The sequence below is a fragment of the Natator depressus genome, chromosome 3, assembly GCF_965152275.1.
Source record: "Natator depressus isolate rNatDep1 chromosome 3, rNatDep2.hap1, whole genome shotgun sequence".
Taxonomy (NCBI): Eukaryota; Metazoa; Chordata; order Testudines; family Cheloniidae; genus Natator; species Natator depressus.
The window spans coordinates 777,341-795,527 of record NC_134236.1 but is presented as its reverse complement, the minus strand read 5'-3'; the positions used below and the strand labels follow the sequence as shown (position 1 = coordinate 795,527).

General features: G+C 61.4%; 1 protein-coding gene across 1 annotated transcript; it reads right to left on the bottom strand.

Moving 5' to 3' along the window:
* Positions 1-1,210: 1,210 nt before the first annotated feature.
* ZNF513 (zinc finger protein 513) lies at positions 1,211-15,135 on the bottom strand. Its single transcript, XM_074946896.1, has 4 exons — positions 15,007-15,135; positions 11,978-12,109; positions 2,473-3,054; positions 1,211-1,947 (listed from the first exon to the last, which is right to left on the bottom strand). The coding sequence occupies exons 1-4, from the start codon at positions 15,044-15,046 to the stop codon at positions 1,211-1,213; spliced, it is 1,491 nt and encodes a 496-aa protein (XP_074802997.1). The 5' UTR covers positions 15,047-15,135.
* Between the last annotated feature and the right edge of the window lie 3,052 nt (positions 15,136-18,187).

Sequence of the window (18,187 nt, the reverse complement as noted above, 5' to 3'; positions counted from 1 at the left end):
ATGATTGGTACCCGGTGTGTGGCTGTGGAGTGCGGGGGTGGCTCCCTTGATGCTGGCCTTGCCCTGGCTGTGGGGCTGGGAGGTGTGTGTGTGTGTGTGGGGGGGGGGGGGAGCAGCCCAGAGAGGCTGTAACTCCAGCTGGGCCCCTGGCACCTCCCTCTTTGGCTGTCCCAGGGGAAGCTGAGCACCCCCCTTGAGGGCTCTTAACCCAAGTCAGGCCTGAGAGCCAGCAGGAGCAGGGTGCACAGGCCAGCGCTCCCATGCCCTGCCCTGGGTGCTGTGAGGGCCAGGCACCCAGCAGGCCCAGAGAAGCTTGAGGCCATGTGACATCAGCCCTTACAGGGCGTGGCACTCCGGCAGGATGGGTGCTGCCGCGTCTCCTTTGCTGGAGCGGAGGGCTCAGTATCGCTCACGACCCCCTGGCCGTGGTCAGGCCCCCCAAAGAGTGAGGCCAGGTACCCAAACTGACTTTAATGCTGTTATACACAATATAAATTACACAGCCTTGAGACGCACCCTGGGTTGGTGGGCCCGGCCAGCCTCCCCACGCCCCTCCCTCCCTGCTATACCCAAGGATGCTGGAGGGAAGGGGCCACGCTTGGTGGTCACGGACAGGCTGCCTTGCGGGCTGGTGGCAGCAGCTACGCTGTGCCCCAAGTGCTCGGCCTCCTGGCCCCTGAGCCCCCATTGCCAAGGCAGGGCTGGCCCAGGCTGAAGGGCTCCAAGAAACAGCTGTGTGTGATGGGGAGGGGGGGGTCCTATTCCCTCCCCCAGATAGCAGCTACACACCACTCCCTGCCTTCATGGGGCGCTGCTGGGCCCGAGTCCCACGTGACAGCCCTCTCCTGACTACTGGGAGCTCAGACTAGACGAGGCTGCTGGCAGCTGTCGTCCTGGCACTGCAGGAAGCAGAGGTGCAGCTGGGGTGAGGGGCTTCCTGGCCCCAGCCTAGGTTACCGGGCAGCAATGGGTCTGAATTCCTGCTTCCCACCCGGGCCAGGCCCAGCCTGCATTGGGGGGGGGGGGAATCTGCAGCACTGCTGGGCCCTGCCCCCATGGCTGGCCAACCCCCACCCAGCACTACAGCCCCCTAAGGCCAGGCACTTGCTCCTCCCCAGGTCCCCTAGGAAGGGACAGGCCCCGCAAGGCCGTGCCCCCAGGCGGTTGGGCTGGCAGGGGCCACCCCGCCCCCCGGAGCAGCCCGTCGGGCCTAGGGCAGGGGGGCGGCGGGGGGCGGCGGGGCCAGCCGGGGGGCGGCGGCCGGGGGGCCGGCCCAGCCGGCGGCCGGGGGGCCATGCACCTTCTGGTGGCGCTTGTAGTTGTCCCAGTGGCCGGTGGTGTAGGCGCAGAGCCGGCAGCGGAAGGGCTTCTCGCCCGTGTGGCGCAGCATGTGCCGCTTGAGGTTCATGCTCTGGTTGCAGCGGTAGCTGCAGAGGCCGCAGCGGAAGGGCTTGTCGCCCGAGTGGGTGCGGCCGTGCCGCTTGAGGTTGGCCAGGTTGCCGCAGGCGTAGGCGCAGAGCGGGCACTTGTAGGGCCGCTCGCCCGTGTGCACCCGCTGGTGCCGCTTGAGGTTGTCCAGGTGGGCGGAGGCGTAGGGGCAGAGGGGGCAGGGGAAGGGCTTCTCGCCGCTGTGCGTCTTCATGTGGCGGGCCAGGTGGTTGGGGTAGCGGGTGGCGAAGGGGCACAGGCTGCAGGAGAAGCCCTTGGGGCCGCTCGCGGGGGGGCTGCCGCTCAGCACGGCCAGGCTGCAGCGGCTGCAGACCTGCTCGGCCAGGCTCTCGTCCTGCGCCAAGCCGTCGGCCAGCACCAGCCCGCACGTGCGGCAGGTGAAGGGGAAGAGCAGCTCCGGCAGGGCGTCCGCCTCATCGGTCCGCAGGCGGGCGCAGCCCGGCGGGAGGGGGCTGCCCGCACCGCTCGCGCGCAGGCTCGGCTCCGGCAGCAGCGGCTCTGCAGGACAGGCAGAGGGCACCTGTGAGACTGGGGGCGGGGACCCCCCCGCCGTGTCCAGCCCCCTCCTCCCTTCCCCATGCACTGCGCCTCCCCGCCCGCTCCCCCACAGAACAACTCAAGGGGGGAAGGGCAGCCCCCGGTTCCAATGCTCCTCCCTCAACGCTCCCTGCTCCCCCGGCTGCTGGCCACGGAAATCACGAACGGCGCTCTGGGGACGAAGGCATTGCACAGTCTCCTCCCCAGAGCGCGTGCCAGGTGGGGTAGGAGTGGGCCCAGGAGGGGAAGTGCCCCGGCCGCTTGACGGAGCGTTTGGGTCTCAGCGTGTGGGGAGCGGGCTGGGCTCCCAGGCCAGGCCAACGGAGCTGGGCCTGAGACTTGGCCAGAGACAGCTCCGCTCCCCCCAGATCCCACAGAGCCTCCCTGGAGGCTCGTGACCACACCAGGTCCCGGAGGGGCTGGAGTCGGGCTTCTCGGCAGGGCCCTGCAGCCCCACCCTGGAGCTGCCTGCTCCGGCCCCCCTACCTTGGGCCTTGTCCTGGCAGCTGGGCGCCTCTTCGGCCTGGCGATGGCGCAGCATGTGGCGTGTGAGGCTGCGGCTCTGGGTGCAGCGGTACTCGCAGGCGCCGCACCGGAAGGGCTGATCCTGGCTGTGGATGCGCTCGTGGCGCCGCAGGTTGCCCAGGCTGCTGCACGCGAAGCTGCAGGCCTGGCAGCGGTAGGGCCTCTCGCCCGTGTGCGTGCGCTTGTGCCGGGTCAGGTTCACCAGCTGGGCCGAGGCATAGTCACAGTGCGGGCACTGGAAAGGCTTCTCGCCGTTGTGGGTCTTCAGGTGGCGCTTGAGGTGGCTGGAGTAGTGGGAGGCGAAGGGGCAGAGCTGGCAGGAGTAGACCACACGCTGGCCCTCGGCCCCCGCACACCGGGGGCAGCTCTGCCCCAAGTGCACGGCCAGCTGCAGGCCGCACTGAGGGCAAGGCGAGGCTGGGGGGCCAGGCTCCCGCCCCTCCTCGGGGTCACTCTCCACGCTCAGCTGCCGGTAGCTGGAGGAGTAGTCATCGTCACTCAGCGAGTAGGCCGGGATGGTGATCTTCCCCACCAGGGAGTCCACTGCAAATACCGCAGGGAGAGGGGAGCAGTCAGCCCAGAGGCCCCACAGGCCTGAACAGACACCCCCAGCAGCCACCCACAAGCCCCTCCCCTCTGGGCTAGACATAAGAACGGCCAGGCCGGGTCAGCCCCGTGGGCCAGCTAGCCCAGGGTCCTGTCTTCTGCCAGCGGCCGGTGCCAAGTGCCCCAGAGGGAATGAATAGAACAACCATTTTCATGTGAGCCAGACCCTGTCATCAGTCCCAGCATTTGGCAGCCAGAGGCTAGGGGACACCCAGAGTGTGGGGTTGTGTCCTGACCCCATTGGCTAATAGCCATTGATGGACCTGTCCTCCAGGAACTTATCTCGTTCTTTTTGACCCGTTATAGTCTTGGCCGTCACAGCATCCCCAGGTTGGCTGCGTTGTGTGGAGAAACACTTCCTCCTGTTCGTTTTAAACCTGCTGACTATTCATTTTATTGGTGGCCCCTGGTTCTTGTGTTATGAGAAGGCAAAAATAACACGTCCATATTTACTTTCTCCACACCTGTCGTGCTTTTATAGACCTCTCTCAGATCCCCCCTTAGTCTCCTCTTTTCCAAGCTGAAAAGTCCCAGTCTTGTTAATCTCTCCTCATGCAGCAGCCGTTCCAGACCCCTCATCATTTTTGTTGCTCTTTTCTGTACCTTTTCCCATTCCAATATCTCTTTTTTGGTATACGGCGACCACGTCTGCACACAGCACTCAAGCTGTGGGCGTACCAGGGATTTATATAGAGGCAACATGATATTTTCTTACTATCCAGCCCTCTCCTAATGGTTCCTATGTTCTCTTTGCCGTTTTGACTGCTGCTGCACATTGAGGGGATGTTTTCAGAGAACTATCCACAGTGACTCCAAGATCTCTTTCTTTAGTGGTAACAGCTAATTTAGACTCCATCACTGTATATGAAGAGTTGGGATTATGTTTTCCAATGTGCATTACTTTGCATTGAGCGACATTGAATTTCACCTGCCATTTCGCTGCCCAGTCACCCAGTTTTGTGAGACCCCTTTGTAGCTCTTCGCAGTCTGCTTTGGACTTTGCCACCTCAGTGTTTACACCTTTTCCCCCCACATCCTTTATGAATTTGTTGAATGGCACTGGCCCCACTGCAGGAGCCCCCCCCACAACCAGGAATAGCCATTCATGAGCCCCTCCCCTTGGGGCAGGGCCCACCCACCAGGCCACGGAGGCATTTGCACATGACAGCCCAGCAGACACCAGTTCCCAACAGCTGGGCCTGCCCATGCAGGACCCCCCACACTCTGTGCAACTGCACTGGTTCCCTCTACACCTGCTGGCCAGGCCCTCTAAGAGGCCATTAAACCAGCATGAGAGCTGGCAAGGGGGCTGGCTGTACCTGCACTGATCGCCCACCCAGCAGGGTCACCCCATGGCAAGGGCACGGCCAAAGCCAGGCAGCTGAGCTGAGAGAATCGTCCCTGCAGTGCCCCAGCTGGACAGATGGCAGCCAGGGGCAATGCCAATGGGCTATATGCTGTTAAACTGGCAGCCTGGGCCAAGGGCGCTCCAGGCTTGCATCCAGTGGCCACCAGAGCAGGAGCCAGATGGAGACAGCTGCCCTCCAGGCCCTGAGAGAGGCTGGAGCAGCCCATGGACACACACTGGGCCAGCGAGCTTTGCAGCAGTGGGCTCACGGAAATGGCATCTTCCCAGACAGCACTGCTGCTCTAACAAAGCCGAACCCTTATCTTCTATGATTCATGTCCCCTGCAGATTCCCCAAGTCTCCCCCCACCCCTGAAAACAGATTCAGCAGGGGAGGTGCTGCAGTTTCACCTTTTGCCCACCAGGGGGTGCTGGGGCACCAGAAGAAAAGGCAGCTGGCTCCAGGCTGGAGCAACGAGCCGCAGAGAGGGAGGGGGCAGCGGCTGCCTTCTTATAGTGCTCTGCCTGCAGAGCCAGGTGAGGAGACAGGATGTGAGGACGACGACCAGAGCAGGGCACATGAACCAGTGAAGTGACAGCATTGAGCCAGGGACAGAATGGGAGTGGGGGTGCAGGGACACCTGGGGATGGGGGGGGGGGGGGACACGGCTGAGCAGAGGTGCAGGGACACCTGGGGACTGGGGCAGATGTGCCTGACTGAATGGGAGAGGTTAGGGGTCAGCCAGGGTCTGCATGGGGAAGCTCCCTAACAACATCCCCCAACCCTGCCAAAAAACAACAACAACAAACCCTGTTCCATACTTCTCCCACCCACACCTAACAACCCTCCAGGTTCACTCCCAGGCTCCTGCCCAGCAATTACTTCTCTCTCTCTCAGCTCTTCCATTACCCCTGACTCCCCCCAGCCTTTGCACTGCTTCTGAGGGGTGCGAGAAATACGGTTCTGTGTTGTAGTTTAAATGAGTTATTATTCAAAGGTCTGTATTAATATGCCTAGTAAGGAATCTATTTGTCAAAAAACATTTCCTGAATCTTTTGTGTTGTCAGTATTGTTACAGACATACTTGCTGACAGGTATTTTGAAATCAGTTTCAATTATTTTGGTCATTTGTTATATTGTGTTTTTTGACAAATAAAATATGCAGAATTTTAAAATATTGCATGCAGAATTTTTAATTTTTTGTCACAGAATTCCACCAGAAGTAGTGTCCCTAACCCTTTAACTGGGACTGGATGACAGGGGATAGATCACTCGATAACTGCTCTGTTCCGTTCATTCCCTCTGGAGCATCTGTCACTGGCCACTATTGCTCTGACCCAGTATGGCCGTTATGTTCACTTTCTATAATATCAGTCTGGAGTTCCTCTCCTCAACTCCATCCGAGGCCCTCTGACCTTGCTTCCATCCCTTACTCTCCACTGAAACTGCTCTTGCTGAAATCTCTGATGACCTCTCCCTAGCCAAACCTCAGAACCAGCACTCCATCCTCGCCCTCCTTGAGCTGTTAGCTGCCTTTCATACCGCTGACCATGCTCTTCTGCTTGAAGCCGTGTCTTGCCTTGGTTTCCATGACTGTCCTCTCCTGGCTCTCCTACTGCTCCATGTGCTCATTCAGCACATCCTTTGGGGAATCTTCTCTTTCTGGGGGGGTTCCACAGGGGTCTGTGCTTGGTCCCCTTCTCTTCTCCCTGCACACCTTATCTCTGGGTCATCTCATCTGCAAACACACATTCAACTACCATCTCCATTGTGACGGCTCACAGATCTACTGCTACTCCACACCTGTCTCCTTCTGCCAAACTACACCTCGGCTTCTTTTGCTGACATCTCCTCGTGGATGCGTAGCCATCAGATAAAGTGCAACATGGCTAAAACAGAGCTTCCTCATCTTCCCCACGTCATCTGCCCTGCCACCTCCTTTCTGGATCGCTGAAGACACCTCCACCATCCAGCTGTCAATCAGGCCCGTCACCTGAGCATCGTCTTCCACTCGGACCTCATTCTAGGCCCTCACTTGCAGGCTGTGTCTAAATCTTGCAGATTCTTTCTGCACAACAGCTCTCAGATCCAGCCTAATCTGTCCATCCGCCCAACTAAAACCTTCCGCCAGGCTCACATCTTAGTTACTACAACATCCTGCCCTCTGGCCTTGCAAAGGCAACCTTGTCCCACTCAGATCCATTCAGAATTCTGCTGCAAAGATCTCTGTCCTAGTCTGGCGCCCTCTGACCATGACGCTCTCTGAATCCCTCCACTGGCTCCCCCTTCTCTACCGCACCAAACCATCTGTGCAGAGCCGAGAAAGCAAAGACAAGCAATCTCTCTCTCACTCGCAGCCAAAGGTCAACTCCTGCAGCTGATCAACCACTAGCACCCACTTGTTACATTTTAAACAAGCACCCCAGTGTTTTCTCCCTGGCTGCCTCTCACTTGGGGAGGTCCCTGAAAAGTTCCACTAAACTCATTACCCTCCTTCGGCACCCGCTTTGCTCTGAGGCCTGTGAAAACTCAGCCCACTGGCCATCATGCTGACCAATACAGTTGTACTGTTCCCTTGTACCCCCACCGTCGTCTGTGTCCACTTCTTGTCTTAGGCCAGAGTGGGCAAACTATGGCCCGCGGGCCACATCCAGCCCACAGGACCGTCCTGCCCAGCTCCTGAGCTCCCGGCCGGGGAGGCTAGACCCCGGCCCCTTCCCTGGAGCCACGCCACCATGCGGGCAGTGCGGCTTGCGCCTGCCCACCTCCCAGGCTTTCCAGTAAGTCTGTTCTGCCACTCTGAGCGGCATGGTAAGGGGGGTGGGGGGAGGTGGGGGTTGGATATTGGACAGGAGGTCCCAGGGGGCAGTCGGGGACAGGGGGCGGTTGGATGCAGTGGCAGTTCGGGGGGGGGGGGAACAGGACGCAGTCAGGAGACAGGGAGCCGGGGGGGGGGGGGGTTGGATAGGGGGTGGGTAGATGGATGGGTCAGGGGTCTTGTCAGGGGGCTAGGGTGTGGATAGGGGTTGGGGCAGTCAGGGTACAGGAAACGGGGGGGGGGGGGTTGGATAGGGGGTGGGGTCCCAGGGGGGCAGTTAGGGGCAGGGGGTCCCAGGAGGGGGTGGTCAAGGGACAAGGAGTGAGGAGCAAGGGGGGGTTGGATGGGTCGGAGGTTCTGAGGGGGGCGGTCAGGGGGCAGGAAGTGGGAGGGGGCGGATAGGGGGCAGGGACAAGGCTGTTTGGGGAGGCACAGCCTTCCCTACCCGGCCCTCCATACTGTTTCACAACCCCGATGTGGCCCTTGGGCCAAAAAGTTTGCCCACCCCCGTCTTAGGTAGCCAGCGCTTTGGGACAGGGTGTTCTGGCTGTACAGCCCCGAGCACAATAGGAGCCTGGTCCCTAGCTACGCTCCTCGGCACGATGAGAACACAAATGAATAATACGAAGAGGGGCTATCTTCAAGGACAATGCCCACCCTGGCTCAGGAGTCAAAGTAGGTCGCTAAACGATGGGGGCAGGGCAAACATACTGAGCAATTGGAATTGCTTGAGAAGCTGGGCTCACTAACCCAGCCAAACGTACAATCCTGCATCCAGGGACAGAGAGTTACAGCTCGGGGGACTATCCTGAGATCAGAGAGTCAGAACAGGACTTGGGTATCTACTCTGACCTCTAACTGACCACGTGCTCCCAGCGGGACGCTCCACGGGAACAACTGGCTGCGGTGGATTCTCCAGCCCTTGACGCTTTTAGGCCAAGGCTTGGCGTAGGTCTACAAGTGCCACTCCAGCTCTTCTGGAAGTTGAACCCAAGGCAGGAATCACTGGGCGGGTTCTCTGGCCTGCATGATGCAGGAGGTCAGAGTAGAGGATCACAATGGTCCCTTCCACCAAGAGAGCTCTGCATCCTCTGCGACTATCCCAGAGAGAGCCCCTGTGCTGCAGGGACCTACATGCGAACTGCTGTGGGTCCAGGCGCAGGGGGGAGAGCAGGCCCACTCGCACAGCAGCGGAGCTCGAGGGATCTGCCCAGGGGAGGCTGAGGGACAGCTCTGGTTAGAGCAGGCCCCAGTGTGACCAGCTCTGGGGAACCTGCCAAGGCTCCTGCACTGTTTAGTAGGGAGGGCCCAGCCCTTGTCCCAGTGCCACGCTGCCAAGCTCTCTTCTCACCCACTGCACTGGGAGCCCACGTAGTGCTTGGCAATGACACCTGCTGAGCCTCGGCCAGAGGGCTAGCGAACACCAGGAGGAGACAGAATTGCATGGCAGGGCGGGGCCAGCAGTCAGACGGGCATCCAGTGCAAGCCCTATCAGCACACCCAGCTGAGCACACGACCCAGCCTCTGCGCCACTAACCCCCAGAAACCTTTGTAGCATCATTGCACGTTGCCCCCAGAGACCTTGGAGTGCTCTGCACAGGTCAGGGCCGCTATCTGGTCTGCAGATAGGGGCATGGAGGCACAGAGTGCGGAACTTGCCACAGGTCATTGACAGAGGCAGGAAGACATCCTGGCTGCCAGCCAAGGGCCCCGCCACAGGGACACTGCCTCTTATGGTCACCTGCCTAAATGACGTCTCTGCATCGATCTTCACTGCTGGGGTAATGGAGACTCCTCCAGCAACATTACTCTGCTGATTGGAGCTCAGAGATTGAAGGCCATTGCAACCATCGAGTGTGATCATCTGTAGAACAAGTCATAGACCCTCCTCCAGGGACTCCTGCATCAAGCCCAGAACTGCTGGCTGAGCCAGAGCAGATCTTCAAAAAACAAGTGTGCCCAATCTTCTAACTTGTCCCAGGGCTGGAGAAACATCTGCACCTTATTTCCAAGCTGAATTTCTCCAGTTTCAGCTCCCAGCCACTGGCTCTCCTCCTGCCTTTGTCTGCCAGACTGAAGAGCCATCTGCTAGGAGAATCTCTTCCCCAGAGAGGTGCTTTTAGATCATGCTCTAGTCACCTCTTCACTTTCCCTTGGTTGAGCTAAATAAACTGAGCTTCTTCAGTCTCTGGCTGCAAAGCAGGCTTTCCAGATCTCAGATCATTCTTGTGGCTCTTCACTGAATTCCTTCCAACTCATCAATATCCTGTCTGCAGTGTGGGCGCAGCGTCCAGTGACGTTTTCACTAATGCCACATACAGAGGTAATGCCACCTGCCGGCTCACACATCCAAGGATCACGTTAGCCTCTTCACTGCAAGGTGGCCCTGGGAGCCGACGATCAGCTGGCCCACAAGTCATTTCCTGAGTCCCTGCTTTCCGGGAAGCTCCTCTGGCTCGTGAGCAGGATGACGCTCTGTGCTGGTAGACAGACAGCCTTGCATTTGGTGGTGTTAGAGACAGATGACGTTGAAAGGACACCTGTTGCTGCAGGATCCCACTGACGCCTGGCATGGCCCTGCGAGGATGCCAGGACCAGGGAGTTCTGCTTGGTGCATAGACATGACTTCATTTAAAACGTACATCACAAATGCGTAGCTGGGAGGTACAGCTCTGAGAAGCCAGCAATCCATCTATCTTCTAAGGGTTTTATACAGCCACGCATCGCACCCGCTGAGCATCTTCCACGCCAGCTCAACAGCTCCAGCTGCACTCTCAGGGATTCTCTTTTCAGGGCCAGGACTCTGCTTGGGGCAGGTCTGGGGGAGTTGGGCGCGGGCGGGAAGAGAGGAGGGTGTTCCACCTGTGGTGGACAGGCTTTCTGACAGAGGAAGGCTTGGCACATTTCCTAGATGACTGGAGGTCACATTCCCCTGATCTCTTCTGGAATTTTGTTCCTTGGCCAGGTCCCCTCCACTGCAAATGCTCTGCCACGCTGTTCCCGCACTCTGATCTGCACTGGCACAGAAGAGCACAGCTCTTGGGGTGGTTCATAGACAAATTTGGTCTGTGATGTGCCTAGGGCTTGATCCATTGAAAGTACAGAGCTGGAACTGCCTGGACACCTGACTGCCCCCGAGCGCATGCATGACAGTAGTCTGCAGCTACAGAAGCATGTGCTGTTTACCAAGGGACTGTCTCTCATTCAGTGCACAGAATGAATGGACAAGGAATGAGGCAACTGTTCAATATTTCTGTTTATCCTCCTAATTCAGCACATGAGCCGCGGCCTCATTTACTGCACACCATCCAGACACGGAATGACTGACTGCTCCCGGGCTTGTGTGTGTTACTTATCCCTGGAGTTCTGGAGCCCAGCAAGCATTCGTTCACCCCCCATTTTACAGACAGGGATCCGGGGCACAGGCAGGCTCCTGGCTGATCGGTGCTGGGTTTGCTGCACTGACATAGCTGTGTGGCCAACCCTGGTCAGCACAGGAGCGCAGCACATACACTGAAGGTCACTGCCCGCAGCCCCAGGGCAGGAAGGGAATCCAGATCTTTGGGGTCTGTCCATCCAGGCTGCCTCCGCCAGCACACTCCTGGCTCCGCCACCCGGCACAGGACTTGCAGCAGCCTCAGACCTATTTCCCCACAGCCCTGCCTGGCGAACTCGCCACGGTCTTGCAGCGACAGGTAGCATGTGACGCCATCCCTAGTTATGGGCCATCGCAACCCATGTGCATGAAGGGCACCCAGGCGACCGTAGTGCTTTCATATCTTGACTTCGTCCACGTGCTCTCGCGGTCTCTCTCTCTCTCTCTCGACTTGCCTGTGCTTTTTACAGTGACGAACAAAGCCCCTCCCAGAGGCCAGGCAGCTCAGCCCCCCACCCAGCCCGTTTCATAAGGAAGAAAGCAGGCCTGCTCCTGGGCCCTGCCTCGCTCGGAAGGCACCATCACAGACCCTGCCTTTCCTCTGCACAGAGCTCAGCGGTCGTGCACGTGTCCCACAGGAACCTGGGCCACCTCCGAGGGAGTGAAGCCCCCACCACATGACAGTACAAGAGCCCAGAGCGAGGGGTCAGAGCCACCCCATCCCCCTCTCACCCGACCTAGGCAAGCACCAGCCCTGCCTCCACGTGGGTCCCAGGGTCACAGCTAATCAGGCACCTGGGCAGCGCGAGGGCAGATAAAAGTCGATGTAGCCAAGGGTGGGTGAGGCACATGCCCTGCCCAGCCTCTCCCCACCCAGAGCCTCAGGGGACACACGTAGGGGTGCTGGGTCCTGCGAGTAGTGCTCCCTTATGGCCCCAGGGGGCTCTGGGGACAGAACTGCACAGCTCCCGCTCCCCCAGAAGCCCTAGCAGCAGCCGTTGGGCACCACAGAGGCTCCCCATCCTGCTTGGGATGGAGGTGACTGCAGGGAGGGGCCTGTGCCAGGTCCCCAGGACCAACTGCCTCCCCTCTTTCCTCCCTCAATTAGCAACAGCTGCTGCTGCCTGGACTACCAGCCTCCCAGTGCCCAGCAGAGAGCGCAGGCCAGCTGGCTCGCCAGCCACCCCCTCCTCCTGAGTGCAGGCCCTGCACTCGGGTCTAGCGGAGAGCTACCCTCACCTAGCTCCAATGAAGCAAGCTCCCCTTTCACTGCAGGCCTACAGGGTCCCTCTGGAAAACACGCAGCCCATAGACAAACCTTCCGAGTCTTTCTCAAAGCCCATGATCCTGTCGTTGCTGTCCTCAAACTCCAGGTCCTGGCCCAGCAGCAGGTCACTCTGCAGCACCAGGCCCCCTCCTGGCGTCTCCTCGAGAGTGTCTTCAGTGTCCACTGCAACACACGGAGCGCCAGCCAGTTACTGCTGGGGCACAAGGAAATGCGCTATCACAGGCTGAGGACTTGAGTGCCCAGCTCTCTTCTTTGCTGCCGTGCAACCAAGGGAGGCACGGGAAAGAGACGTTACTGCTAGTATCTGGGAGCCCGGGCAGGGCCCAGGCAGCTGGGCCCAGCCACATGGGGAGCCGTGGCTTCGGCAGTGGCTCCAGGGAGAGTCCTCCACATGCTACCAGCTGCATGTGAAGTGCCCTCCAAGCCTCCCATCCTACAGCATGGAGAAAAAGGTGAAACCCTCAGTCCCGATGCCCCTGCTCAGGCTGCCTTCAGCGTCACGGATCAGAGCTCCCACGGCACGCAGGGGAACTAGGCAAGACAAGGGAAGACTGGGGCAGCAGAGTGAAACAAATGCAGGCACCTCCCTTTCCCCATGCAGCAGGGACTTCACACCCGCTTCCTGCGTGAAGAGAAAATTATACCCGAGGGGACTGGAGAAGCACTGATAGCCGGTAGAGGACCCAGCCAGGCCTGCAGGGTGGAGCTCACCAATGCCCTCAGGCCACTCTGCAGGGCAGAAGCACTGCAAGTAAAAGGTCCAGGCACACCCCCGCACTCCGGCAGCCAGCGACAGCTAAGGGCCTAGCCAGCACCGTGACCACCTACAGACAACTAGCGTTGCTGGTCCCAACAGGGTGGGGAACTTGGCAAGATCTGTCCCCGCATCCCAAAGCCTTACACCTCTGCAGACAAGCCGCAACGCTGCCGGGAGACTCAGGTGACCAGATTAGGTTTCACTGCGCCAGGGAGTTGCCAGTGTAGTCCAGGGGACGCTGAGCACAGCTGGGTGGTGGGAGAGAGAGTGTGCTAGCTTGTGTGAGCCCCGGGATGTGCAGCTTTCGCCCCACTGCACGGCAACTGGTCTATCTGCAGTCCTGACCTAGCCCAATGTCTGCGGCCCCTGAGCCACGCCAGCTTTCCAGCCTTCACCCTCTCGCTCCCTTGGTGCTGGTGGGGAACTGAAACCCAAAGCAACTGGCCCAGGGCCACACAGGGAGCCCATGGCAGAGCACAGACTGACTCCCAGGACAGCACCCTGCCCATGCAAGTTATTCCACCAAAGCCCATTGGTGCTCAGGTCAGATGTTGGGTTCTGCCATTCCACACACCCTTTCCTGCTCATCCCCCTGCCAGAGGAGCCTGGAGCCATCTGCCTTGTACATTTCACTGAGAGGGGAGGAAGAACAGCTTCCCCGCTGGCTACTCCCCACCTGCTAAGAAATCAGAGATTCTGCTGCCGGAAAGGAACCGCTCACACAGCTCCTCTACCAGGGCTGGGGAGCTGCCAACCTATTCCCCCCTCCCACCCCCGATACCCCCCAAGAGCTCTATCCCAGGCTATGGCTGCACCATGAGCTAAGACTGAGATTCCCTTGCTCAGGCTCTCAGTGAGCTAGTGAGAGTATAAATAGCCGTGTGGCCGCAGCGGCATGGCCTGGCTGTGCCAAGTCCATGCCCGAACGTTTCAGCTGTACCTCTGCGGCCGCTGCCCATGCTCCTGCAGCTGGGCTGTGACCTACGCTCATGCTAACTTGCTGAGAGCTGGAGCGAGTACAGACCAGGGGAATCGTCGCCGCACGCTCCTCAGAAGGGAGTGGGGATGTCCCTAAGGGGAGCTTCCTAACAGACCCAATAGGGTCTCCTCCTGCGAGAGGAGAGCTGACCAAGGCCCAGTGTAAGGGAAATGGACAGGACTCAAAGCTGAATGCGCGAGGGTCTGGGGACTGCCTCCGCCTAGATGGGGGGCCGCCTCCCAGTGCCCTACTGCTATGGACACACGGCACCCCGGGCACAACGGGATCCTTGGGGTCCGCTGCAGCACCTGGCGCCTCGTGTCCCGGCCTCCCCCCTCGGACCGGCAGCGCTGCGCCTGGCTCACGGAGGTTGCAGCCGGGGCACCGACGCGGCCTCCGGGGCTGCTCTGATGCCACCTCACCCCAGCGCCCCCCCGGGGAGAAGCCTCCGCTCGGTTCCCGGGACCCAGGCTGGGTCAGACCAATGGCCCAGCCAGCCCGGTGCCCGGCCCGGGGTTCCCGAGAGAACGGACAGAGCCGGGCAACGACCGAGCCAGCCACCCCCTGCCGGCCACAGCTCCTGGCCCTGACCAGAGGGGACAACAGCCACGGATGGACCCCAACAGCTGCGTGCTGCTCCCCGCCCTCTCCCCCCCCGGGGCCTCCCGCCCCCGCGGTCTCCCCACGCCGGGGCCTCCCCACCCCGCGGTCTCCCCTCGCCCCTCTGTGCCCCACTCCGGGGTCTCCCCACGGCTCCCCCCCCCCCGGGGCCTCCCCACGCGCGCCCCCCCCCCCGGGGCCTCCCGCCCTCGCGGTCTCCCCGTACCCCTGCGCCCCACCCCAGGGCCTCCCCACGCCCCCCCCGGGGCCACCCCACCCCGCGGTCTCCCCTCACCCCTCTGTGCCCCCCCTTGGGGCCTCCCGCCCCCCCCGGGGCCTCCCCGCCCCCCTGCGCCCCACCCCAGGGCCTCCCCACGCCCCCCCCCGGGGCCGCCCCACCCCGCGGTCTCCCCTCGCCCCTCTGTGCCCCACTCCGGGGTCTCCCCACGGCTCCCCCCCCCCGGGGCCTCCCGCCCTCGCGGTCTCCCCGTCCCCCTGCGCCCCACCCCAGGGCCTCCCCACGCCCCCCCCCCGGGGCCGCCCCACCCCGCGGTCTCCCCTCGCCCCTCTGTGCCCCCCCCTTGGGGCCTCCCGCCCCCACGCCCCCCCCGGGGCCTCCCCGCCCCCGCGCCCCCCCCGGGGCCTCCCCACGCCCCCCCCGGGGCCGCCCCACCCCGCGGTCCCCCCGCGCGCGCCCCCCCGACGAGACCCGACCCCCCCCACCTTTCACGGGCTGCGGGTGTCGCTGCTTCCGGCGGGGCATCGTGTCCGGCTCCAGCCCGACCCCGCCCCCGGCTCCGCCGCGCCGCCCCCGCCGCTCATGGGCTCCGCGGCTCGCAGCGGCCGGTGGCTCCGGCCCCACTTCCGCTTCCGGCCGCGGGGGACGCTGGGAGCTGCGGGGCCCTTCGGGGAAACGGCGGCCGCCGTGACGTCATCGGCGCGCCCACAGCCCGGGGCGGAAGCGGGGCGGGGGCGGGGGCGGGGAGCGAGGTTACCGGGGGCGGGGTTGACGGGGGTGGGGGGAAGCAAGGGGGGGTTACCAGGGGCGGGGCGGGGTTGGCGGGGGGGGGGAGGGAAGTGGGTAGGGGGTTACCGGGGGCAGGAGGGGGAAGGGGAGCGGGGCGGGGGGGGTTAGCGGGGGTGGGTGGGGGGCAGGGAAGCGGGGGGGGTTAGCGGGGGTGGGTGGGGGGCAGGGGGAGCGGGGCGGGGTTGGGGGGGTTAGCGGGGGTGGGTGGGGGGCAGGGAAGCGGGGGGGGGTTAGCGGGGGTGGGTGGGGGGAAAGGAAGCGGGGGGGGTTGGGGGGGGAAGGGGAGCGGGGCAGGGTTGGGGGGGTTAGCGGGGGTGGGTGGGGGGCAGGGAAGCGGGGGGGGTTAGCGGGGGTGGGTGGGGGGCAGGGGGAGCGGGGCGGGGTTGGGGGGGGTTAGCGGGGGTGGGTTACCGGGGGCAGGGGGGGAAGGGGAGCGGGGCGGGGTGGGTGGGGGGAAGGGAAGCGAGGGGGGGTTAGCAGGGGTGGGTGGGGGGAAGGGGAGCGGGGCGGGGTTGGGGGGGTTAGCGGGGGTGGGTGGGGGGCAGGGAAGCGGGGGGGGGGTTAGCGGGGGTGGGTGGGGGGAAGGGAAGCGGGGGGGGTTGGGGGGGAAGGGGAGCGGGGCAGGGTTGGGGGGGTTAGCGGGGGTGGGTGGGGGGCAGGGAAGCGGGGGGGGTTAGCGGGGGTGGGTGGGGGGCAGGGGGAGCGGGGCGGGGTTGGGGGGGGTTAGCGGGGGTGGGTTACCGGGGGCAGGGGGGGAAGGGGAGCGGGGCGGGGTGGGTGGGGGGAAGGGAAGCGAGGGGGGGTTAGCGGGGGTGGGTGGGGGGAAGGGGAGCGGGGCGGGGTTGGTGGGGTGGGAAGGGCAGTGGGGGGGTTAGCGGGGGCAGGGGGGAAGGGGAGCGGGACGGGGTTGGGGGGGTTAGCGGGGGTGGGTGAGGGGAAGGGAAGTGGGGGGGGGTTACCAGGGGCAGGGGAGAAGGGGAGCGGGGCAGGGGTGGGTGGGGGGAAGGGGAGCGGGGGGGGGGTTAGCGGGGGTGGGTGGAGGGAAGGGAAGCGGGGGGGGGGGTTGGCGGGGGGAAGGGGGGGTTACCAGGGGCAGGCGGGGGCGCTGCAGGTTGCTCCCTGGGGCAATTAAGGCCGGGCCCGGGGGTGACACGAGCCCGTCAAGCCCCACGTTGCTCGGCCACAGCTTCGTCCCCCCGTCGCAGGCTGCCGCTTCCGGGAGACCCCGAGCGTGTTGGGGCGTTTCTGAGGCACCGGCTGCCGCCCGGGGGAGCCCAGCCCCGCCGGAGCCGCAGGGCAGGCCGCGGGAGGCGCAGAACCCAGAGGAGGAGACTCTGTGCCTGCGCCGGACGCCTGTGCCCCAATCTGGGGCGCTGCGGGGCCCCCCCAGGCTACAGGGAGCACTTAAGAAAGATAAGGACGTTGAGGCAAAGAACCCGGGAGCTCCCCCCGGGCTGTACCGGCGCTGCCGGGGGTGGGAAGAGCTGCGCCTTGCTGCTAATCCAGACCAGGCATGATCCCGGGCTGCGGGCCTGGTGCAAACTGGTCATCGAAGCAGCCGTCTGTCCATGGGCCCAGCTGCTCCCTCCCAGGGAGTTTGGGTAGGAAATGGCTGAGCAAATTATCCGATGCAGTGAGGCCCACAAAAGCTTAGGCTCAAATAAATTGGTTAGTCTCTAAGGTGCCACAAGTCCTCCTGATCTTTTTGCGGCCACAGGCTAACACGGCTGCTACTCTGAAACCTAACATATGCATCTTCTCACTAAAGGCAGCCACTGTTCCAGAGGACAGAGAGTGGCAAATGTATTTCCTAATTTAAAAAAATTCTCTAGAGTTGATTCTGAGACTTACACGGCAGGCAGCCTCACATCACTACAGGATGATTTGGTTGAAATGATTAACAGAACAAAATGCTTGGATGATCATGACCCAAGAGGCACTAGCCAGCTCACTTTCAGCAAGGCTGTTCACATTCTTTGAATGGGTCAGTAAAGTACTTGCTAATGGGGAATTAGTTGACCTAATTTATTAAACGAGACAAGGAGGTAATAACTTTTACATGACTAACTTCTGTTGATGAGAGAGTCAAGCTTTCTCCCTCCAGGAGCTCCGTGTATCTCAAAAGCTTATTTTTCTCATCCACAGAAGTTGATCCAATAAATGATATTCCCTCACCCAGCTGGAGTCTCGCTCATATCCTAGGACCAACAGGGCTGCAACGACACTCCGTATAAAAGATTTTTGTAACAGACTCATATCCCTGCGGGTAACTGGCCCCTTGGGGTCAGTCATGGCATTGTAGATGCTTTGTCTTAATCCCCACTCCCTGGGCGTTTCCAACAAGTTTAAGATAAGCTTTGTATCTAAGTTTTCAGAGGGGTAGCTGTGTTAGTAGAAATTAGTATGGGGGAAATTAGTTTTTGTAATGACCCATCCACTCTCAGTCTTTATTCAGGCCTAATTTGATGCTGTCCAGTTTGCAAATTAATTCCAGTTCTGCAGTTTCACATTGGAGTCTGTTTTTGAAGCTTTTTTGTTGAAGAATTGCCACGTTTAGGTCTGTTATTGAGTGACCAAAGAGATTGAAGTGTTCTCCGACTGGTTTTTGAATGTTATAATTCCTAATGTCAGATTTGTGTTGATTTATTCTTTTGCCTAGAGAGTGTCCGGTTTGGCCAATATACATGGCAGAGGGGCATTGCTGGCACATGATGGCATCTATCACATTGGTGGATGTGCAGGTGAACGAGCCTCTGATAGTGTGGCTGATGTCCCTTGAATAGATATGCGGACAGAGTTGGCACAGGGACTTGTTAGTGTCTTTGTTGTGTGGTATGTGGTTGCTGGTGAGTATTTGCTTCAAGTTGAGGGGGGCTG

Coding starts and splice junctions, on each gene's coding strand:
- ZNF513 (XM_074946896.1), bottom strand. CDS start 15,046: ATGCCCCGCCGGAAGCAGCGACACCCGCAGCCCGTGAAAG. Junction 12,110..15,006: donor ACACCCGCAGCCCGTGAAAG/GTGGGGGGGGTC, acceptor CGTGTGTTGCAG/TGGACACTGAAGACACTCTC. Junction 1,948..2,472: donor CTGCCAGGACAAGGCCCAAG/GTAGGGGGGCCG, acceptor CCTGTCCTGCAG/AGCCGCTGCTGCCGGAGCCG.